General features: G+C 45.8%; 1 protein-coding gene across 1 annotated transcript in view; it reads left to right on the plus strand.

Moving 5' to 3' along the window:
• Nucleotides 1-25,103, plus strand: part of HK2 (hexokinase 2) — a 58,446-nt gene that overhangs the window by 4,488 nt on the left and 28,855 nt on the right. The window contains exon 2 of the mRNA XM_016202543.2: nt 11,725-11,887. Within this exon, the coding sequence (XP_016058029.2) occupies nt 11,725-11,887 (163 nt within the window). The remainder of the gene's footprint in view (nt 1-11,724; nt 11,888-25,103) is intronic.

Here is a 25,103-nt window from a genome sequence, read left to right on the forward strand (position 1 = left end):
CAACTAGGAGAATGTGAGCAATATAAGTACTCCAGAAAGCCAGTGGGAGAGAAGTCTGCTCAGTCGTCCCAAGGAGAGTCTCACCCTGCTGTTGCCGGGGTTTCCAAGGAGGCCAGGCATCCGCCAGGCATCTGAACAAGGCAGGCATGTTCGCTGAATGAGTGTGAGCTCAGGAGCTTCCATAGCTGGGAGCAGAGGAGAGGGGCCATTGACACCCACTGAGAGACAGTCCAGCAGTCACTGGGAGGGGCTGCCTGGTGAGGTATAGAACCAGGCTCCCTGGGGTTGAATCCTGGCTCACCACGGAACCAGCTGCTTGCACTTGGGCTGGTTAATTTAACCTCTCTAAGACTGTTTCTTCCTCTTGTAAAATGCAGAGTGTTTGGATAACACCTTAATAGGGTTATTGTAAGAATTAAAGAGAGAGTTAATATGTGTAAAGCTCTTAGAGACACGATCAATACTTTGTGTGTTTAGTATTAGTACAGAGAGAGACACACTTAGATATCATACTGTGCTATTCATCGGGGCAGGAGCAAAAGAGACTCTACTTCTTTCTTCCCAAGGGTTTTTAGGGCATAGAGGTCTGTCCTCTATGCCCTGTCTGCTGTCAGGTTAGAGCAGAGGACAGGGAGGACAGAAGAGTGGATAGTTCCTAAAGCTGAGGCCTAATGAAGCATCCTCATGGTCCCTTCAGCTTCTAAACTCTTCTTTTTCCTGGGCAGAGGAAGCCCATCTTTCAGCTCTTCCTCCAAGTGCTTTACTTCTAGTCCTCAGGAGATAGCACCCCTACCGGGGAGTCTCTGGGACACGTTGGTCATTGGTGCACTTCAGGCTGAAGCACTCTCCTTGGGAAGCCACGAGAGACACAGCTGCACTGAAGAATCACGGCTTTAGTTCAACCCCTTTCACTGCAGAAACCTAGTCCCCTCCTCGGTGCCTCCCCCAGAGGGCAGAAGGACAGAGGCTCCCAGGGCAGCTGCTGAGGCCACTGTTGCTGGAGTCGGCCAACGAGACACTTGTCATCCTTCCTCACATCTGCTCCCAACTCTGGCTTCCCATGGGAGAAGCTGCTTGAGCTGCCCTGGGCTGTGATAGGTCCAGGTCATGGTAGGTTTTGGCCCCACTGACCCCTGGGGTTTTACTGAAGGGAACAGTCATTCCCACATTCTTTTTTCACATTGAGGGGAGGGTCTCTGACCATTTTGGGTCTCAGCAGGGCTTTTTGCCCCTCATATATAGACTCTGGGCTGTTTATTGTGGCCCTTCTGACACTGAGATGTCTGGGGTTTTTGACAAAGCCCAAGGGGGCCCTCTGTGTGGAACCCACATCTACCCCCTCAACCCTGTACAGCCTTTGTCTTGTCTAAACCTGGTGGGGAGTCTTGGCTTTGTTCCCACAGGAACAGGAGCCAGAGAATCCCGTTTCCCTGGAGTGCTGCCGTGTTTTAGTGGTGGCTGTGCTTTTTCACTTTTACCTGTGGATCTCTAAGTATTTCCTTGACTTTACTTCCTTGGAGGAACTTTGATTGAAACTTACCTTGGAGTTAACCAAGAGAGTGGATCAGGGCTGAGAACCTGGCCTTGGGAGCCTGGGGCACCCACCCACCCAGCCTTCCTGCCCCTCTTTACCTTTAGCTCAGCAGCCCCTCCCTGGAGGTGGTCCGTGTTCCTTAAGAGGCCTTAGTCTCAACCTCTTCCTGCACCTCCACCTTGTGTGATAAAGGAATGAAGCCAGATAAGCCATCGCACAGCTTTAAATAGGGTTAAATGAGGGCATTTGAGGAACTTTCCCCTTCTGCTTCCTGCTTCCTCCCCACTTTTCCTGCCTCAGTCCCTCCCAGTGAAGCCTTCCAGCCCCGTCCCATCAGTTCCTTTCCCCCTCAATTCCCAAAGGTCTTAAAACAACAAACAGTGCACTACTTACTTAGTGCCCGGCCCTCTCTATGTGCTTTACCACTGTTATCACATGTTATTCAGATGCAGGCGACAAGTCACAGAAAGGGACAGTACCTTGCTCAAGGGCAAGGCAGAATTCAAACCCAGGCAGCCTGACTCCAGAGCCCAGGCCCCGATCCCCAGCATTGGGCTCCCCGGGACTACTGAACATGGCCACTGGTGTCTTAGCTTCACTGGCTTATGAGTCAGGTGCCAGATGAGGAGGAAGACTTTTGAGATTATCTAGTCCAAGCCCTTCATTTTACAGTCGAGGAAAGTGTCCCTCAGTGCTGGGCATTGGGGACCAGCCCAAGCTTACACAGGACAAGCCCCAGAGCAAGAACCCAGTTGCTTGGTCCCCACCCTGTTTCCTTTCGGTGTCCTTTGTGCGGCACGAGCTCTTCTCATCATTCAGGCTGGGGGTGGGGGTGGGGGGGTCCCTGAGAACAGGCAGGATTTTCTTTGTGGCCTGTACCTGGGGTGTGCCTGTAATTTATTGTCTAAGCTCGGCCACTTTTGAGAGTAAAAGGGGGCACTATGAATAGTGCTGCTGCTACCACAGTGTCAACTGAGATTGTCCTGGGCAAAAGAGTCCTATGGTTGCCCTGCCTACGGTGGGCGTGATTGTGTGGTGGGTGGGGCATACTGGGAAGGTCTGGGGCTGAACACGGTGCAGAAGCACAGCCCCAAAGGGATCTGGTCCAGCAGGTGGATAGTGAGCACCGGACAGGAATGGGGGCTGTCCAGGGGACACAGAACCTTACCCTTATGGGACCTGGGGTACTGGCCAGGGCGGACAGGTAGATGGAGAGGAAATGGTGCTGCTGCCAGGATATCATGGGCTGCAGGGACCCAGGCCTAAATAACAAGGTCAAGCTCAGAGCGCCTGGGCAGCCTGGAGTAGCCCGTTCTCCCCCTCACCCGTTACTCTGTTCCTCTCTCTGGCACTCTCATGGCCCCTTGTATGTAACTGTAACAAACATGTTTTGATCACCTACTATGTCTCAGTACTGAGATAGCTGCTGGCATCACAAATACGAAGCTGGGAACTTGTAGTTAGTGCCTTCAGTCCTCTGGGACCCGTGAGGGTGAGAGACACAAGGTGTCAAAAGTGCCTTGGCGTCAGAGCTGGGGAATTTGGAGAGGCATTTGGGGAAAGGCCATTTGTGCTGGGTCCTGAAGGGCAAGTGGGAGTTTGTTAGGCCAGAGGAGGAGAATGTTCTAGGCATAGGGTCAGCATATACATGTATCCAACCTTTGCAAGACAAACACTCCTTAGAATTGTATTGATGTGTGTGATTTAAGTTATTATAAATCTCTATTACAGTAAAACAAACTGCCTACTCTCTGCCCTTACCTTCAGCTTGTAGTTGACATATTTCCTCTCACCAATAGACTGAACCCCTTGCAGGCCAAGACTGGGGTCTCCTTGATGCCAGTATCCTTCGTGCCTGTCCCTGGCACATTCAGTTTAGTTTTCCTTCAATATGTGTGTGTAAGTGAACTGTGCCAGTGTCATGCACATCTGGGACATGTTATTCCTTTGCACTGCTGCCCCACACTTGGGACAAAATGTTTGAGAACAGGAGGGTCCCCTGATGGGTGTCCCAAATGCCCATCTCCTGGACCCCTGACAGCTGCTGTGGCTGAGGTCTGTCTGGCTGTAATTTGATGCAATTGAGAGCAAGAACTGGAAGAACAGGAAGGCCTGTGACTCACAAACGGTGCAACAGGATCCTGGAGGAGTGCCTGTCAGCTCCACACTTACCCCGCCACCGGGCTGGTTAGTACACAGTGCTTCAGAGCTGGGGTCTCCCGGAGGTGGCATGGCGGGCCCTAGTCCCCAGTCAGGGTCCGCCCTGTCCCATCTGAAGAGTGTTGTGGTGCTGTTACTTTCGGTTAGCTGTGTTTCAGAGGACAGGAGCCTTAAAGAATCCAGGATCTGCTGTATCTTTTCCTCCCCCACTCATCTTTTTGCTGCTTTTTGCTCCTTCCTTCCTTCCTTCCTTCCTTCCTTCCTTCCTTCCTTCCTTCCTTCCTTCCTTCCTTCCTTCCTTCCTTCCTTCCTTCCTTCCTCCCTCCCTCCCTCCCTCCCTCCCTCCCTCCCTCCCCTCTTCCTTCCTTCCTTCTTCTCCCTCTTTTTTTTTGTTTTTATTGATTCTTAGAGAGAGAGGAAGGCAGAGGGGTAGAGAGATAGAAACAGCGATGTGAGAGAGACAAGTCAATCGGTTGCCTCCTGCCTGGACCCTGACCAGGGACTGAACCTGCAACCTGGGCATGTGCCCTGACTGAGAATAGAACCGGCGAACTTTCAGTGCACGGTATGATACCCAACCAACCGAGGCACACTGGCCAGGGCCGCATTCTTAAATTATCAATGACAGCATTTTCCTGGCTTTCCTGGGATGGGCACACCTGTGCCTCAGGTTAGGGTACTCACCTGGCCGCCGGATGTGTGGATCCTGCCAGGGACTTGGCGGGTGGTTTGGGGAACTTCTCCATGCCTTGGTTTCCTCATCAAAGATTTGTTGTAAACCACTGGCAAAGGAATTACACAAAAAATATAAAATTCTATCTTTTTAAAAAATTTATTTTATTGATTTTTAGAGAGAGGAAGGGAGAGGGAGAGAGAAACATCGATGTGAGAGCGAGACATTGATCAGATGTGCATGGGATGATGCCCATCCAACTGAGCTGCGTCGGCCAGGGCTGAAATTTTTTCAAAACTGAAGTTGCAAACAGGTATGAGAACATAGTCACTGTAAGGCTCTATCCTCTGGTTTGACCTCTTTTGACCTCTGAACTCCTTTGGCTCTCTGACCATGCATAGTGAGTAGACTAAGGCCTAGTCAAAGCCTTACCCTTGTTTCTTCCTACATTTTTAAATTGGAGATTATACACACAGGAAACTGAACACATCAGGTAACCGCCACTCAGATCCAGTAACAAATCAGCACCAGCGCCGGCACTAACCACCACTTAAAGTAATCACTATGCGGTCTTGTACCAGCATAGGTCTATTTCTGTATTTAATATAATTGGACTTAAATAAGGTGTGTCTCCTATGTATGTTGTTACATGTGGTGGTAGGTGATACATTCTTATTGCTGTGTAGTATCCCTGCTCTGCACCTCCAATCCTATTTTGACTTGTTGAATTAAAACAGATGAGACTAGTCAAGAGGGTATGGTGCTTCCTAAAATTCTTTCAAAGAGGCTAGGTTGGAGCCATATATATATATATATATATATATATATATATGTTTATATATGACCTGATTGTATCTTTAGGACAAGAATACTAGTACTAGAAAGGCTGAAATTCAATCAGTTGGTCTGCTTGGGGTCTAGAAGAAGCTAAAAGATAAGAATTGACTAGTGTTCATCAGCACCTTGAGAGAAGGCTCTAGCTATTAAATCAGAGATACTCAAAGACTGGAGAAAGGAAGTCCAGTCCTTGGTCCTGATGCTTATATACTTGTGGAATTGCTTTCTTATCTGATTTGATCACTTGAGTTCATCCTTCTACCAGGAGTGTGTGTCCTGTAGAAATGAACATTTGTTCAATCATGTACTCTCTTTCCGCTTACTAAAAGGATTTGGTGATATGGTTCAGCTTCCAGTAAAAAAAATTCCTAGAGTAAATAAAATTCTTAGAACAAGAGTCCTAAGACGGGGAGGGATGATTACCAACAAAATTTAAGACTGAGGGTGGTTCGTTGGAGTTGAGTACAGAGCTCTGAGCTTTCTGACAGTCAAGGCAAAAAGGACTGCTCTCTGAGTCAGTCTTTTTTTTTTTTTTTTTTTTTAATATATCTTTATTGACTTCAGAGAGAGGAAAGGAGAGGGAGAGAGAGAGATAGAAACATCAATGATGAGAGAGTCATTGATCGGCTGCAGCCTGCAACCCGGGCATGTCCCCTGACCGGGAATCAAACCCTGATCGCCTGGATCCAAAGTCGATGCTTAACCACTGAGCCACACCCGGCTGGGCTGAGTGAGTCATTTTAATTTCATTGGTCCATAGCAGGAAGCACAGCAAGTCTGGGCAGCCAGACTTTCTCCTGATATTAATCCTACAGAGAATTGACTGGTCAGTGAACAACAGAGCAACTTTACTCAGCGGGGTGATCTTTATGATCCTTCCGATGATCCCCTGATGAAAAGCAATAGGATTAAATCATACTAATTATGAAGGCATTGCATTTAGGAGGTAATGTTATGTAGTGATGGTAAGTATCTTTCTGGTCCTAGAATTCATAATTTCCTTCTAGGATCTTGGGCTTGCCCACACCTTCTGAACCTTTTCATATGGTGGGCTTCCCATTTGGGGTATTATCCTATTTCATAAAGAGCATGGGGTTAGTTTCCCTTTAGAGCTCCTCCTGCCTCCACTAATTTTGTAAAGGAAGTGGGCATGTCGGGGTGGTGCTTTATGGTAAGAAAGAAACTGACCAAAATTGCCCAATGAGGACGTTCTAATCTCTTCAAGATTGCTGAGTAGATGCCTTCTGAAACTACGATCTCTTTTTCTTTAATACACACCCCGTCCATACAGGCAAGTGGCCTTCCCCTACCTCAGCCAGGTTTGCTTCCTACCTACCTCTGTTTCCCCAGCCTGGAACAAACCCTCCTTTCCCCTTTTCTCCCCAATAGAAATTAAAAAAGAAATGGCCCAATGTGATGGCCGCACACCCACCACAAAAAGAGAAGGGACAATTTGGGGAAACAGCTTGTTTTGTTAACCCCGGAAGTGACTAAGTAGAGTTAAGAAATCCCCTTGATGCTCCAAGGGTGCTACTTGGCAGAGGGGGCTCTAGGAGAAAAAAGAGGAGAAGGGGTGCAAATAAAAGAGGGGTGATAACGCTTTACATTCATCACCCCATTTATGCCAGTGACTCTGTTGTGTAGGGCTGTTAATTCAGTTTTATAGGGAGGAAACAGGTTCAGATGGAGAGGGACTCATCCACTGTCACACACCTGTGCATGTGCTGGAGCCAGGATTTGAACACTGATTGTTCTGGTGCCTGTATTTCACCCCCCGCCCCCAGCAACAAAATGAAGGTTGGCCTGAATGACTCTGCTTTGACAATTTCCAACATGTACAAGGTTTATCTTTCCATTCCCAGCACCCAGGATCAACCACTTCACAGTTAGCCTAATATTTTAACTAACGACTCTCAAAGACCCCAGGCAGAAAAGTGGTAAAATGATCTTAAGTGATGTTGATCAGAACACAGCCTGCAGCTATCACTTTATTGGCTTGGTGGATATCAGCCCAATGAGACGGGAAGATGTTCGAGCACCCAGAGTCCTAAAGGGGTCAATTTGATTTGTCTGGAATGGATCTTTAGAATTCTTAATGTTTTAAAAAAGACTCATATCATTCTGATGTACAGCCAAGTTGGGAACTCTTATCCCAAGTGGCAGAATGGAGACTAGGCGGAAGTTATCAGAATATAGATTTGTCTTAGACTGAAGAAAAGCTTCCTAACAACTGGAACTGACCAACAATAGAAGCTAACCAACTTAGAGAAGTAGTGAGCCTGTCATGCTTGGAAGCATTCAAGTCTAGGCTGCATGACTTATTGGAGTTAGAGAGACAAACTAGACAAACTCTAATGCTGTCTATGTTCAGTGGAATTAAGCTCATTTCCCCAAGAACTTATCCTTTCTAAGGGTATTTTTTAGCTGCAGTCCTACTGTCCCGTGTACATTTGTTATCTCCTAAATGACTTTCTCCCATGACTTTGGGCTTGGTGCTCCCTCCCTCTGGCTGCACTGTGGGTGAACGTTGGCAGGATTCTGCAAAGTGCATTCACTTCCTCCCCATTCCAGGAAAGTTTTCTTTGTATGGAGGCTGCTTCTAGTTTCTGACTTCTGCCTCTCTTGGCCACCCTTCACCCAGCACAGCAGTGCCTGCCAAGGCTGGGTGGCCCCAGTGGTGTGTTTAGGAAACTGTGACATGAGGTAATTAATCATCCCTGCCTGAGTGGTCCTAATGAACTTGGGTGGATATACCATCATGTTGTGCAAGAGGGGAAGTTTGGGTCAAGGTGCTATAGCTGCAATTTTCACAGCCGTTCCATAACCTTTCTCTTAGTTTCATGCGACGGAGAGGAAATTGAGGCCCTGGGGTCATCCAAGAAACCACAGGGCAGAGAGCCCACAGGACAGGCTAGGGTGCTGGTCCCAAGGGCTTGGCTTTAGAGCCAGACATACCTCCCTTCTAGCTCTGCCCCTCACCACTAAGTGACCTGTTACAAAAGGACAGTGGAGGTGAAGTCAGTACAGCCCTAGGTTGGTGTCTTGCAGGTAGGAAATGCTTGGTAGACGTTAGCTGCCGTAACTATCATATCATTTTCACCTCTCATTGACACCGAAAGATGACTATAATCTACTGAGTAAAGGACATCATGACTAAGTAGAGGTTGACTGTTAAACTTTTTAGAGTCTTTGAAGGTTAAAGATAAGAAGTACCAACTGGATTTCCAATAAACCTTGTCACAGCTTAAACATCAAAGTTAAACTAAGAATGGCCACTGTAGAATTGTGGCTAGTGCACCTGTGCTCTCTCGTACATGACCTCACGCTCCGAGAAGTGATGCTACAACCTCTTAAGGAGGCGGTGCAGGCCCTGCTCTCTCTTGTTGGAACTCTCCTGCTTCCTTTGCAACACCAGGGCCATCTGTGGAGTGGAGGGTGGGTGGCAGCGAGGTCTAGCTCTAGGCTTCCCTCTTTGGGAAAGTAGTAGTGTAGGCGCTTCAACTTTGTCATGTGTCAAACTCATGATAAATGTCCAGAGACATGTCTGCTTCTTCTGTTTCCCTCTGACTTGCCAGGCCAGTCCTATGGGCCATGCCTGCCACCGTTTACCTTTCTTGTCTGCATCAGGGGGTTGGCTAGAAGAGAAGATGGCCTTTTAATGGGCATGGCTAGGCTGAATGTCCCACAGTGCCATTTGGCCTGTATAAGACCCCGCTGTTGTCCAACAGAAGACGGGATTCATTTAGTAGAGTGGACAAGAACACAGATGAGCCCATCTGCCCAGTCTAATCCTGGCTTGGCTCTTTTGGGCACATTTTCTTCCCCTCTTGGTGGAGGGTGGTTATAACACTGCTCACCTCACAGAGCTGCTATGAGAATTAAATGACTTATGGGTGTAAAACCTTGAGAAAAGGGTCAGTGCTACGTAAGGGTTTGCTGTTATTACCATTGCCCATGAGGGCATCCGGGGCGGCTCCTGGATGTGACCTGATGTTGGCCTCTGGTGTGGTGGTCCTGGACTTTGTACATTCACACCAAGATGCACAAGCCATGAGACAGCATTCTTGGACAAGCCCAGGTGTCATCAGATCTGGAACAGGCAGCCTCAAGTTGTCCTGGGCCTGGGATCACCAGAGATGTGTCTCCTACTGCACCAACAGAGAGGGAACTTGTCTGAAACTATACCCTTTGACCACCTGGGGAGCCTCAGACAACATGTGGGGGAGGCCAGGCCTCCTCTGGAGTACCCTGGCTCCCCAGTGTTGAAGGAAACCCACCTCAATGACCCAGCTCAGGTGGGGCTGGAGCCCCACAGCCTGGGAGGCTGAGGCAGACAGTGGACTCAAGGCAAGTAATGTGCCAGGAATCTGAAATCGGAAAACAGAATGGACGGTTGGATTCTTCCTGATTTAGACTGGTGGACTTAGTCTGGGGCAGCTCTTTAATAAATGCTGGCAACAGGGAGTTCTGGGAAATCCTCATTCCTATGCGTTGGAAACCCAGCATAGCAAGTCTGATCCCTCTGCTGGCTGGGGCTGGAGAGAAATGGCCTTGGGCCTTTACCACTTCTCTGCTCCTATTCACCCTTTCCCACCCTGGGGGAAGGTGGTGGCTGCCAATTTTGCTGTATTGTAACCACATGACCTTCATGGAAAGGGGGCCAGGTTGATTCACTAGACTCCTTCACCTTGCTTACAGCTGCTCTCAGCATTTTACTCCAGACTCTGATCTTCTACTTTTTGGGATTTTATGAGAATGATAAATGAGGAGAACTGATCAGGATATTTGAAATGATCTCAGGAAGGCCAATCTCATTATTCTACAGGGGCAGAAACAGGCACAAAGAGAAGGATGTGCCCCAAACCCATAGGGAGTTAAGGTATAGCCAGGAAGAGAGCAAATGTAAGGAGACATAAAGGAAGACACTGGGATTGTCCTTTTCTGAAAGGATTAAACAGCTCTTGCTGTTTCTCTGGAAATCCTAGGCTGCAAGATTGATGAAAAGAAAATCCAAGAAGACCTGGCTCAAAATGCTGGAAGATATAATATAGGCTATAATATTAATGAGGACTTTTGTCTGGGAAAGCTAATAAAAATTTATGCCCCTTTGTCAGAGTTGGGTAAGGGCAAGGGACAGTTGGGCACTGAATTGTGTTGCCCTCAGGAATAGCAGTGGTGGTGGTTGTCAGACAAACTTTGCTTTTGGGAATCCTGGAGTTTTGGAGCAGGGAGGAGCAGGGTTCCTCTTGGTCCATGAGTTTGCTGAAAAGGTTGGAGGACCATAGTCTTTACACTTTGAGAGCACAGCTGGGGCCTGGTCCAAGGTTCCTGATTCTCTAGCTACATTCTCCAGGGCTGGCAGCCTCCCTTGTCATAGACACTGCTGCTGAGAACAGGGATATTGTGGAAACTTCTGTGCCCTCTTGGATGGATTTCTATCCGATCTTTTCCTAGTAGGAGAAAACTGGGAAGATCTATGGCCAAAGCAGATGGGTACTTCCAAGAAGGAAACTGCCTAATGCTTCTCCTTCTCCTGATGTTAGATCTGGGAAAAATTCATGTAAATATTTGTTGGAAACAAGATCAGTAAAATAGCAATGGAAAACCGCTTCCATCTCTGAAAAGAAGAGAGGTTGCATTGCTATATATGTAGAGTCTCTATTATGTGTCAGGCACTGCACTAGGCTCCAGGGATGCAGGGAGCTAATAGACATAGCTCTTCTTGCCCTTGGTGCTTATATTTGGACATTAATAAAAATATATTTCCAAATTGTGGATAGTTTTGTGAGGGGAAAAGTCTGAATTCTTGGAATAATGGGAGGCCTGATTATTTTATTGGGACAAGGCCTCTGGGGAGAGAAGCTTGAAAGATTGGTAAGAGGTCAGATGGCAGATGTAGAGTGGGGTAAGGAGCTATAGGGCCTTTGTGAACAGGCTCCGAGGCAGGAAGGACGAGTTGGGTGAGTGGGGAACTGAACTGAGGATAAAGTCTGTACAGGAGTACAGAGGCATGCAATGAGATTAGGAGGCGGGGGGAGGCCAGATCATATAGAGCCCTGGAAGGATTTCCAAGGGGCTTGGTTCTAATGGAAAGCCACTGAAAAGTTTTAAGCAGGGGAATAATGACAGAATCTGGCTGGGGGTGGGAAATGGATGGAAGAGGTAAAAGTAGAATTGGGGATTGTGTAAGTACAGAACTCTGGTTCAAGGGGTGTCTTAGACATTAAAACTCAACTTTTCTGAAAAGAACTCTTCACTTCCCTAATAGGCCTTTCCTCTAGTTTTCACCATTCTCAGAAATGAAATTAAACCTATTTTTCTAATTTCAATTTTTGGTTTAGTTTATTTTAAAAGACAAAGTCCTGACAAATAGATTCTGGTTAAATCGTCTTACATAATAACCATCTGTATATGACAGGTTTTATTGTTTTGAAAGGCTGAGTGATGTTCTGTGACATAGATGCAATACAATAGTTTATTTAACTTATAAGTCTCTACTCTTGTTTTCCCCCTTCTGCAGGTTGACCAGTATCTCTATCACATGCGCCTTTCTGATGAGACCCTTCTGGAGATCTCTAAGCGGTTCCGAAAGGAGATGGAGAAAGGGCTTGGAGCTACCACCCACCCCACTGCTTCCGTGAAAATGCTGCCCACCTTTGTGAGGTCTACTCCAGACGGGACAGGTGCTGCACCGTGAGGCAGGGTGGTGGTGGGGTGGCTCTGGCTGCTCCATTGCTGGTGGGAGATTTAGGTGGCTTTGCTCAGGGACCTAAAGAACTTATATCAGTGAAGGTTCTTGGGTTTGAAGCCTCAGAAATCAACCCTGCTCATTTAAGCATACAGGAAATTTAACGAAGTCTGTGGTTAGACAGGAAGACTAGGAAAGCAGGCAACCTTGGCAGTCAAGGTAGAACTATACCCTTGTTTGCCCAACCAGGCCATTGCTGTCAAGAATTTGTTTCCCATTTGTGTGCTGAGAAAGGCTGCTTGGCTCAGTTTGGGGTTTAAGGTCCTGCTGAGATTGTATTCAGTGATGGTGATGAACAACAAACATGCCTAAGATGGTCATGACCGTGGCAGTCTCTGGCCCACTTAATGGGCACATTCCAAAGTCTTGCTGGAGAATCAGTGTGGTACAGATTGTGCTAGATTGTTCTTGAACTTTCAAATACTTTATTTGAAAATAAAGTATTACAAATCTGAATAATCTTGGGAGAATGTGAAGAGTCAGAGTGCATGTCAAGGTATTAAAGGCGCTGAAGTTGTGCAATAAGAATCTGACAAGCTTTGTTTAATCCCCTTATTTGGATACAGAATTCCTATTTCATGGTGTACCACCCAGCGAGTGATTCACTCAAACTAGAGGAAGGGGCCATGGTGGGTTGAAATTGGAAGGTGGGCTTGGGCTGGATCACAGAAGGCCTTGCATGCCTGCCTAAAACATTGAGTCTTTCTTCAGTAAGCACTGGGAATAACTGAAAGGTTTTGAGGGGTTTGAGGAGAACCGTCTTGGTGTAATAGGTGTCATCAGCAGTCTATGCTGAGTGGAGGAGGGGTGACGGCAGCTGGTAGAGCACAGGACAGTGGTGCAGTGGGATATGGTGCGCGGAGCTGAGAGAAGGTTGAAGGGTGATGCCAGGATGTTGGACCCATCTGCCTGGGGATGGCAACATCCTTGGAGAGGGGAATGAGGCTAAGTTGTGCCACACAGCCTGTTTCTTTAACCTTCCTAATAACCCTCCATTTTATTTTATTTTTATTTTTAAAAATGTGTTTATTGATTTCAGAGAGAGAAAGGGAGAAAGAGAGAGAGAGATAGAAAACATTAATGAAAGAGAAACATCAATTGGCTGCCTCCTGCACGCCCCATACTGGGGACTGAACCCATAAGCTGGGCATATGCCGTGACCTGGAATCGAACCTGCAGCCTCTTAGTGCCTGGGATGACACTCAGCCAACTGAGCCACATCAGCCAGGCAAAACCTTCCATTGTAGAGATGAGGTATCTGTGGGGCCATGAGGAGTGAAGGGTGTGGGGCAGCTACCCGCTTCTGGAGGCTGGGAGAAAGAGTCCAAGGGGCAGCTGTCAGAGCAGTGGAAGAACCACAAAGTCAGAGAACCAGAGGGAAGAGAGAGCACCAAGAAGCTGGTCATCAGTGAGGCATCTGCAGAGAAGTCCTGGGGATTGGGGTTGGGGAAGGGCATGGGAAAGGGCTTGTTCGCACACTACGTGCCTTTAGTATTTCCATCATGCCCGTGTCCTTGAGGCTTACGTGCCTGAGAGCCTCTAGGGACCTAGTTTGTCTAATAAGACTTTGTACCTTTCTATGATTCTTAAAATAAGTATGTGTTTGCCGAAGCCTTGGGACCCAGCCTGGACCCAAGGGTGTGACCTTGTTCAGATTGTTCTCTGAGTGTGTGTGTCTCAGCCCTTCAAACAGCTCCTTGAGGTGAGGGCCTCCCCCAGTTCTTTTTTTTTTTTTTTTTCTTAATCCTCACCTGAGGATATTTTTTTCCATTGCTTTTCAGAGAGTGGAAGGGTGAGAGAGAGAGAGAGAGAGATGGGGAGAGAGAGAGAGAGAAACATCGATGTGAGAGAGACACATCAATTGGTTGTCTCCCTCTCGCGCCCTGTCCAGGGCAGGGCCGGGGATCGAGCCTGCAACCAAGGTATGTGCCCTTGGCTGGAATTGAACCCAGGACCCGTCACTCCATAGGCAGATGTTCTAATCACTGAGCCAAACTGGCTAGGGTGTCCCCCAGTTCTTGAGGATCCCTCATATGCCCTCGATATTGGCACATTTATTGTACCTGCCACTCCCTCTGAATGGTGGCCACACCTGTTTCTATTGTTTCTATTTGACATCTGATAAATCTCAGATAAATTTATCTTCTCCTTAAGGCCAGGGACCTTGTCTTTATTTCAGGCACTAGCACTAGGACAGTACCCTGAATATTTACTCAGTGTATATTATGGGTAAGGGCTTTTCTGAGCTCCTACGTGCACTCACTCATTTACTTTTCACTAAATCCTACAAGGAAGTAGGTACTAATTTTATCTGTAATTTTTTTTAGATGAGGAATTTGAAGCTTGGGTGGTCAAATAACTTGCCTAAGGCTACAGGGCTAATGAGAGGCTGAGTCAGGGTTCAAACTCATCTATTCCAAAGGTCAGGCATCAAGGCTGCACAGATCCATCGTGTGTGCGAGCACGTACAGCACATGCTCAGATGAGATTTTTTTGAAATCTGGTTGGGTTTGGATGTCTGGCCTGTAGTACAGGCAGGTGAGTAAGTTTGCTGGAGAGAAGTAGGTATGGGATGGGCTATTTTTCTTCTCATTGCTTTTCTGAGGTTGGAGGCACGGAGACCTCTGTCTCTTGAAATTTGCACTGGCTGCTGCACTGTGTGGTCATTAGTCTCCTTCCCTAATCTCAGGTGGAGTCCTGGGAGCCCATCTGTGTCCTGCCTCTGGCCTAGGGTGGAGCAGCAAGTATGCTTTTCACCTCTGTCCATGGGATTTGCCTGGACTGAGGACGGGAGCCAGAGGCTGACTCTTGCAGCCTTCTGGGGCTGAAGAGTCTGGGGCAGGACTTGGCTGCCTGACCTCCTTTCCATGCAGAAACAGTAGGACTTTACACGACTTTTGTGAAACCCAGAGTGCCTCTTTATAATCGCAAATTCTACGGTGTAAATGGACATGGTGTGTAAAAGGAGTATTGTGTATTAATGTTTTATTTGCTTAAGCGGAGCAAGTGTACCCTTAAAGACCTGGAGACCAGATGGTAGGAAACGTGGCCCCCAATCCTTTGGTTTTTCACTTGCTGCAGGGTCTATGGCCAAACTCCTCACCTCAGCTCGCTGGGACTCAGCCTTTTTCCCTTTGTAAAATGAGAGGTGGATCCAGCAGACGCAATCTGTTCTACACATGTACTAGAACTAGTGTGTTCATGTATTTACACACAAAGTTCCTTGAAATACCGTAAACAGAGAAAACCCCGAATGTCCATCAGTTGGGCACTGGGCACTTAATGCAGAAAACAGCCCTCAAAAACTCACTCTAAAGCATGAGATAGATTTATCTGTACTTATATTCTGTGAAGTCATGTATGTATGTGCATGTGCACAGTTGTATGAAGTTTTAAACACATATACTGAATTATTGATACTAGTTATCTTGGGCTGTGAGGCTGGCAAAAACTAAAGTTGAAAATATGTGTATATGACACATTCCACTTCCAACTATACCTTGAACGGACTCCCATATGAACTCAAGGAGACATGTTTAAGAATGCTCAAGGCAGTAATGCTCACAATGACAGCATTTTGGGAACAGTTTACAGAAGATCCATGCGATGGAGAACTATACAAGGAACATAAATGAGCATGTATAGATATGGGTAAATCTGAAAAACAATGAGAGTGATACATTGTTGAAGTTTATGAACCTCATAGTAGTTGAATGTTAATGAGAAAAAAAAAAAATCCCTCAGAGTAATGCTATCCACGGCTTATGGACATACACACACCATAAGATTATTTAAACTGGGAAATATCTACCGGATAAACGATAGGGGCTGCTTCTGGAGAGAGAAATGGAACTGGGGAGGGAAACATGAGAGTATGTAATTGAAAGTGGTCAACATTAAGGCTTTCAATCTTATGTTTTGTTAGTTGGGGCTGTGAGTTATGAAATGACAGCAAGGACCAGGGACCCCTCAATAGTGAAAATTCTGAGGAACTCTTAAAGATCAAATAAAGTAGAAGTGCCTCTAGGGCCACAACTGGGGCCAGAGAGGGATTTTTCCCTGTACCTTCCATTAGTGAAACATCTTCACTCATCTTTGTTTTGTACATTGGGGTCCTGTACTTAAAAAAATAAATTCTCTTTTGTTATTGGTTCCCTCGTAGAGTGCTGAGAGGCGCAGAGCGTGGGGAGCTGTTGACTTTCCCCTGGATGTGGTCACACAGCCAGTGGGGACCTGCTGAGGCATCTGCTTCCTGCCCAGCCTGCAGTCTGGGCTCTGCTGCTGTTATCCGTGATTCTCTCCCACAGAAACCCTAGGGGCCTTTGCCCACGTGGTGTCTACTCCACGCAGGCTTACTCAGAACCTTCCTCAGCCCATTCCTTTCAAGCATTACCTTTTAAATCTGGGAAATTAAACCTCGGATCTAAATCTCTGATCTAGAGGGACCTAATCTTTAAATCAGTGGCTCTAACTTGTCTGGACTGTGTACTCACAGCAAGAAACACGTAGGTATAAATATTGATATACGACAGATACAAATTTTAGGGGTTGAAGTTTATTCTTAAATGTGATGCAATCAGATCTATTAGTTGCTGATTGCGACTCACTAGATTTTTTTGAGGCTGCAGATGGAAAGTCACTGTCTTCAGGGCTCCACACCCAGACTTGTCCTAGACAGGCGTCTGTAAAATTGGCTACTTCTTGCCAGGGATGAGAGGTGGTTCCAGGGCGGTGTGTGGCGAGGGGTGAAGATCAGAATTCTAGGGTTTTGTTTAAAAAAAATTTTTTTTAAATCCTCACCTGAGCATATTTTTTGCTTTTTAGAGAGAGTGGAAGGGAGGGAGGGTGGGGGAGAGAGAGAGAGAGAGAGACAGAGAGAGAAACATGGATGAGAGAGAGATGCATCGATTGGTCGCCTCCTGCAAGTGCCCCGACCTGGGAATTGAGCCTGCAACTGAGGCACGTGCCCTTGACTGATATCGAACCCGGGACCCTTCAGTCTGTGGGCCGACGCTCTAACCACTGATTCAAAATGGCGAGGGCAGAATTCTAGGTTTAAATGGGGTTGGATTCAAGCTGGGTGCTTTACAGCATTTCATTTATGCCCCAGTCCTCCGTGTTCTTATTTATAAAAAGGAAAGAAACATCAGAGGGTTGGCTAAACCACAAATTAATGGAGAATCAGATCTGTGACCTTCTATAAACAGTTCTGTGTAGCCACAACCCACCACAGCAGGAGGCACGCCTAGAGCCTGCTTTGTGGAGAGAGGGGCAGTGAGCCTCCCAAGGTCCTTTTGGAGGGAGCAGGTTGGAGGGTTCATCCCATCACCAGAGGCCCTGCATTTTGGAGTGAGGACCAGGCCCTGGCTTTCTTTGATACAGGTCCTACCTATCTAATGGTAATCAAAGTCCTGGTAGAAAATGTAGGAGGGACCTCAGGAAGTTTCAGGCCATTCATTTATATGATGGAGGCCTCCATTACACTGAGGAGCAATGAACCCCAAGCTGTGGTTTGAGTTCTTGTGAGAAGGAAGGGAATGTCAGCAGCCACTGGGCCCGTGGGGCTGATTCTAAAATATCTGCGCTTCACAGATGTGCGGATCACTCTGCAAATAAACATTTGGTGCAGATAAAAATGAAATATACATAAATGGTCCAAGAATATCTTACTTAGATATTGTAAAAAGGAAAAAAAATCAGAGGGTTGGCTAAACCACGAATTAATGGAGAATTAATGACTGAATTCAGTGTCAGCCAGGGTATGTATATCAAAAATGCTCTCTATCCCCCCCCCAAACAGTTTTAAAAAGTTGAAGACCTGTGTGATGAACATCCACACATAGATGACCTAGATTTTACATTGGTATTTACTAGGTTTGCTTCCATTCACCAGTCTGTTTTGTTTTATTTGAGGCATTGCACAGTACGTTGCAGAAATCAGTTCAACCCTAACACTTCAGCATGCACATTATTAACTAGAGTTCAATATTTCTCTTTTTTCCTTTGGTGCAAAATTTCATACATTGTACACCTATTTAATGCAGCTCCCATTAAACAGAAAACGTAACCATCAGCCCAGGAAGTCCCCTCATACCCCTTCCCAGGCCTTCTCTATCCCCAGAAGCAAACACCATTTAAACGTTTCCACAAGTATTAGCTTTGCTTGTTCTAGAACATTCCATAAGTACAATCATACAGCACTTTTTCTTAAGGCAAGGCTTCACATACCCACTATAATGCAGGCTTTATCCATGTGGTGTGTATCCGTAGTTCATTCCTTTTTGGATGCTAACTCCAAGATATGATTGGAATCCTATATGACATAAATATTGATGTCCAATTTTTGCCTAAAGCTGCTATATACATTCTTGCACGAGAATGTCCTCTTTATGGACACATGTTTTCATTTTCTTGGGTCAACAACTAGGTATGGAATTTCTGGGTCACAGAGTTTGGGGTGTATTTAATTTATAACAAACTTTCAGATCTTTTCCCGAAGTGGTTGAACCATTTTATAATCCCACCAATGATGTATGAGAGCTCCTCTTGCCGCATATCATCAATATTTGTTGTCTGTACCTCCCCCCACCCTACCCCTCACCCCTTTTGTTTTGGGCAGAGCAGAGTTGAGTAAAGAAAGTCTTCGTTTGTATTTGCCAGGAATCTCACCATCTTAATTAACCTCTCTATAGGCAGCCCTAACCTGAGCTACGGCTATGCATGTGATTGCCACGCCAGCCCCAACCATAACCCTGTCAGGGGGCCCACCACACACATCGCAGGGGTCTGACAGTTTCATCTTAAGAGGAAATGCAGGAATAATTGAGACCATTTAATGAGCATCCACGATGTCTGTACTAGGCTATGTATATAAATAATCTGTCTTGCTCTTCAAGCACACTCTACAAGAGAGATATTCCTAATTTAAAAATGAGGCAGCTATTGAGGGCTGGTGTCCAGGTCTCCTGTGGCCAGTTACTGGCAGAGTTGGGATTTAAGCACAGGAGGTCCTGACTCCAAGGCCATAAGAAACATAGTCTATGTTGGTTCATGTTGCCTAATAAAAGTTTCTAGAAGCAAATCAGATTACTATCTTTTGAAATAGATCATAAATATGGGTTGGCTTTGTACCATTATAAGAAGAAGCTCAAGTACAACACGACTGAAAATCTTTGAATAGTCCAACTGCATGTTCCAACTTAGAGACAAATTATTTTTGTAGTGTCTTTATAACCCTTGTCTTGATATTTAGATATAACAATGTCTTATAGGCAGAGTGAGATGAAGGCTTTGCTGCATTAATCATTTGACACATCCCCACTTCCCTCAACTGTGATTATTTTCACGGGTGAGTATATCTCCACCCTCCAGCCAGGCTTAACCCCTTAGAGAGCAGGGAACAATGATGGTGATGATAATGAAAAACTGTAGGCTTTCTAAATGTATTTGAGCTATTTTATTAATTCTCACAGTGACCCAATTCTGGGCATTTTGAACCCCATTTTATAGAAAAAGACTAGATTTAGAGAGATTAGGCAACTTGCCCTAAGTCACGTAGTGAGTAAATGGAAGCATTGGGATTTGAACCCAGCTAGCTGTGTGCCAGTGCCTGGGCCCTAGGCACACTACTAGTGGTGCATTTAATGCTTTATCTATCCCCCACCACTTCTAACACAATGCATTAATCTTTCTATTAGTAACAGCCTAGCTGCGCAGCTTGTTCAATAGGCCCCTGCGATGCTGGTCCTCTGTGTGTCAGCAGTGTGCTGAGCTGCCTTGTGTCCCACCTTTGAAGGGTGAAAATTGTTCTGGGGAGGTAAGGCTTACACAGGTGAAATGGTTACAGAGCCATATGGGTCATATAATGCAAACACATGACAGGATAAAAAGAGACTAGGCTGGTGATAGACTGCATGGGGCTGATAAACCCTGAAAGGAGCCCTTATCTTGGTTGCTCAGCATTATATCAACAGTCAGGCAGTGGAGGCAGAGCAATAGCACACATGCAAATTAATAAGTGGGTTTATATGGTGCTTACAATGTAAACTGAAGATTATATTGTTAAATGGCCTCCATATAAAAGCAGCTAGAGTTTATTAAACAGTTACATGCACCAGGCATTGTGCCAAATGCCATATGTCTTTGCATTAAATCTTGACCAAAAACTGTGTGTGTGTGAGTGTGAGTGTTTTTCCCTGTGTCCTGGAGAGTGGAGGGGGAGACGCTGGCTAGACAAGAGGCTATACTTATCCCCTTTTAGCGGATGGCGAAATCTGAGAATCAGATTTCTAAGAATTTACCCTAATCATATGGCTAATACATGTTCAAATGGAATTTGAACCCAGGTTTGCCTGCCTGAAACGCTTGACACACTCAGCACCTACACAGTGTTGAGACATAATCATGTTTTGATCCCTTGAAGGGTGGTTTCACATCCATGGAACTAATGTAGTACCTCTCTGCGACTGGAACATATTTTGAGCTTAAGAAACATTTCCTGATATAAAAGCACCAGGAAGGTGCATTCCGATGGTGTTCTGGATACTTTGCGGGCACTCACAATGTGTTTATGTACTCTAGGCCCCTTCTTTCCATCGGAGCAGCTCTATTTTTCTCTATCTCTGCATTATGGCCCTTGACATCCTGTTGCTTAAAATAGCTTGAAAACCAATGACGGCGAAGGTCAGGTTTCCCCATTCCTTGACTGTGGTGGACACCAGCATTAACTGGCTGTGACTTGATACCTTTAATAACATGGAGTTACTTTATTTCTGAACTACTGAGTGGAGACCGGCCTTGTATTATAATGGAGTAGCTGGGACCTTGCAGCCTAAAAAGAGGCTGCCAGATGTGGTAGTGACTGTGGTGGTTCCAGACACATGGGAAACACATGCCTTGAAACGTGTGTCTGGCAAAGTTTGTTTTGCTGCATTACCTATGCGGGACCTGGTGATTTATCTTCTTAGTTATCCTCTTAATTGGAGTCCATGCCGTACATTCTTAGAGCCGTCCCTGAGGTGTTCTAGCAGGCACTGGAAAATGAAAGGATAAACAAGGTTTCCCTCCACCCAGAGCCACTCCGTGGAGGAAGATCAGAATGTTCAGTGCAGTCCCCTGGGACCCCTGGACCATTCCTGCTTTTGCAGGGTAGGTAGGCGTAGGTCCCTTTGGAGGCATTGCGTTATTATAGAGCCACTTCAGGAACTCATGTGAAAGGGTGGCTGCGTATTTTTGACCTACCTCAGAGTTTGAGGCTGCATGCCTGGGGCAGTGGGTGACAAGGAAGGGCTGATGCCCCAATGGTTGGATCTAACATGGCTCTCAGGTGACCAGTCATCCTGATTTCCCCAGGACTCTCCTAGTTTTAGCACTGACAGTCCCATGTCAAACCAGAGTGGTTGACCACCCTGCATGGCCCTGGGACCCAGGCCCTCATCACTGCTTGGCTCAACTATATCACAGTAGCCTCCTCGCCAGCCCCTGGCTCTAGCCCCAGTGCTACTGGTCTGCTTGAAAACACAAATCTGACCTTCTGCTTAAAAATGAGAGTCCTTGGCATTGGCATTTACTGCATTTTTATAGCCATGTGATAGGAGGTTGTAGCCACTCCAGACATGCTATTCCTTGAGCATGTCATGAACTATATGTTTCTTATTCTCTGTCTGGCAACTTCATACCCATCCACTAAGACCTGGCTTTCTCATTTGCCCCTGGAGAAGCCTTATCTGAGCACAAGCAGTGTTCCTTCTACAACACTCCTATCCCTGCACTTGCCACAGTGCATCTAACTGCTCCCTTGCTCCCTGCCCAGTCAGGGACTAGGTTGGGTACTGCACCAGGCAGCTAAGAGGCTTTTAGTAACTGTCTTCAATGCTCAGTGTTGAAATAACTAATCACAGAATGGGAAGTGTTTGGTTGGTAGGTCCCAGAATAGATTCAGTGTTTGACTCTCAAAACAGTGATTTTAAAAACATTTTTAAAGTATTGGACCCCACTCTCAACTTTAAACAGAAGGAAATCTTTTATGTTGAATGCCATCTGTAAGACAGTTAAGGACTGTCTTACAGGAATAAAAGGAATAAAATTGGAAGTGAAGAGGTGGGAGGTGAGTCTGTGCCTTAATTGGCCACCCTTAGCCCTCACCAAGGCAGACCTTGCCACCTTCAAGGACGCCCAGAAGTCCGGGAATGCTGTGTGAAAGTCACTGGTTTCAAAGGAGTCTTCTGGAGCTTGTGGTTCTGAAGAAGTCCTTTTAATTACCCAAAGAAGCCCTGGGTTGAAAGGCTGGGCTCTGGCTCCAACCTTAACCAGGCAGAGCACTGCCACTTCTGAACGCAGTTGCCTTTAATAAAAGGGCACTGCCACTTACAAACACAAAACCAAGCTAAACCTGTTTGCAAGTCACTCTTAGAGCCAGGGCTGGCATACTGCTCCAAGAGACTGATGAGAGGGACAGGTGGAGATCTATTTTAATTAGTGGCAAGTACCTAATGATTGAAAATAGACCCTGTTGGAAAACTCAACTGGCCTTGCCCCTCACCCCTCAAAAATTGCATGGACATTGTCACCAAGCCACCTGTTAGTGCGTGATATTAACAATGCTGGAGTTATGGCTGCTCAGATACATTACTGATACTGTGTCAGCTAAGATGACGGTGACTTTCATGTTCAGGCAGTTAGTCAAATGCCATTCGAGTCCTCCGTAGAAACAGGTTAGTTCTCAGGAGAAACTGAAACCCCTTTATCTTGCTGACCTCATGTATTTGATAAGAGCTTCACTGAAAGTGGGAAGATGGTAGGTAGTTCAGGATGGGAAATGAGTCAGCAAAGCAACTAACAACCTGAATCTTAACTGTTGGGCAATTTGATAGAGGGTGGTGCTCCTATTGCCAGTTCCTCTTAACTGTGGGCCAGCATCACCTCTTTGAGTCCTGTTTTCTTTTAGTAGAGGGCTGGTACCTTTTCTCTTGTCTATTTTTGGAGAGGGATACTTTTAATTAGAAGGACCTTCAGCTGAGAGGGCTTGGAGAGGATCCAGTAAGGTGGGAATAGAGGTTTGGTATAATTGCATGAGATGACACCTATCGGTGGCTATGAAAAAGCCTGCATCAGTGAGCTTAGTGGATCCTGGGTTCCTCTGGGGAGAAGGGTGTGTCACCTCTTGCCAGTGGATGTGTGTCTGCCACCTGTCACTCAATTCTGAGAGCATTTGGCCTTCTCCAGTAGGCCCAGGGGGATGGGCTGCAGTTACTGATGAGGGCATCTTTGCTTTCATTTTTACCACTTCATGGCTTATTTGCTTCCATCCTGGATTTGGTGTTAGGTCATCCTCAGCTTCCAGGAACTAGGGCCACAAGAGATGTGGGTGTGGTGCAGAGAGACAGACATGGGCTCTGGGGTCAGCCAATAGTCATAGACCCGTGCATGACCTTAACTAAGTGACTCAACTTATGAACCATAGTGTCACTTCCTCTGCCACCCAGGCCAGCTTGGAAACTGCTGGTAACCTCTGGGTTTTATGCTCTTGGCATTGTCAGTGAAGAATTCCTTATTTAAGGATTTACAACGTTCCCTCGAGCAGCCTCCTTGCTCATTGCAGTAGACAGCTTTGCTGGAGAGCCAGACCTGGATTTGAATGTTGGTTTTCTTATCCATAAAATTGAGATTACGATACCCAGCAGGGTTGTTGAGGATTAATGGAATGTTTATATACAAAGTGACCATCCATTCTTTGGAAGAGAAACTAACATTTCTCTTCCATTTAAAACATCTGCATGTTGGACCTTCAATCAACTGAATCTCCCTCACACCCGCCTCTGTTTTCCATTGTTTTGTTATCACAATAATCAGGACTGAACTCTGTTCTAGGAACAAGAGAGACAAAGACAGGGTTCTGGGCTTCATTTTTCAAAAAAGTCACATAAAGTAGAAGATGAATTTGACCTTTTAAACAAACCTATGGTGAAATCTTGCTTCCTTTATTTTAGCGGTGGTAGTGACCACATTAGAGGAGATTTAGAAAGAAGGTGAACTAATGTAACCTTCCAAATTTCTTGGGACACAACAAAAAACCCAGAAACCAGAAATATTTTGATAACATAAAAATTAAACATTGCTGCATGGCAGAAACACCACAAACAAAATTAAAAGACAAATATCACTGGGGGAAAATTGCAAATATACAACCAACAAAACCATTTTCCTTAATATACAAAGAGCTCTTTTATGTGATTAAGAAAATAATGAATATATTTTTTAAAAGGCCAAAGATGTGAGTAGAAAATGCACAGAAAAAGGAATTCAAAAGGCCAGTCAATAACTGAAAATATCTAATCTCACACTAAAGAAAGAAACCAAGTTTAAAAAAGGAGATACTACTTAGACCTAGGAGGCTGGCAGAGATTAATTGCTATACAATGTGGGCCACTGGTGGGAGTGAATTGCACCTGCTGGTTTGTGTGGAAATTGCTGAGAACTTTTAGCAACATAATTTGGCGATATCTTCCAAATTAAAAACACATCCTTAGAACCAGAGATTCAAACTCTTTTCTTGGAATGTATCAGTTAATCGCCTAATAACCTGTCTTGATAAAGTAAATATATCTAAGGACACTCCGTGAACATTAATAGTGGTTACTTTCTGGGTGTAGAGAAGAGATGTTTGCTTTTCATTTTTCCACTTTTGTATCATATGAACTTTTTCTTATCAGATAGTTGTATTTTGTTATTTTTAAAAAGTTAAAATTGTTTTCCAGACATAACAGCACACTTAACAACCTAAGAAACCTTGCCTCTGACACCAGGGTCTCATAGAAATCCCACAGTTGGTACTCAGACATTTCATTTAATTACAAGCAAATGCAGTATGAGATGTTTTCGTAGTACATTGCCTCAAATGCCAACTGTGATCACTCAGAATGATCTCTCTGGACCTCCCTGGGTCCTCTGCCATGTGGCCTTCTACCTTCCTCCTCCTCTTCTTCCTCTAGTATGTTTTTATTGATTTTAGAGAGAGGAAGGGAACGGGAGAGAGAGAAGCACCAATCGGCTGCCTCCTGCACACCCCTAGTGGGGATCGAGCCCGCAGCCCAGGCATGAGCCTGACTGGGAATGGAACCAGCGACCTCTTGGTGCATGGGACGACGCTAACC

The sequence above is a fragment of the Miniopterus natalensis genome, chromosome 13 (genome assembly GCF_054644295.1).
Source record: "Miniopterus natalensis isolate mMinNat1 chromosome 13, mMinNat1.hap1, whole genome shotgun sequence".
Taxonomy (NCBI): Eukaryota; Metazoa; Chordata; class Mammalia; order Chiroptera; family Miniopteridae; genus Miniopterus; species Miniopterus natalensis.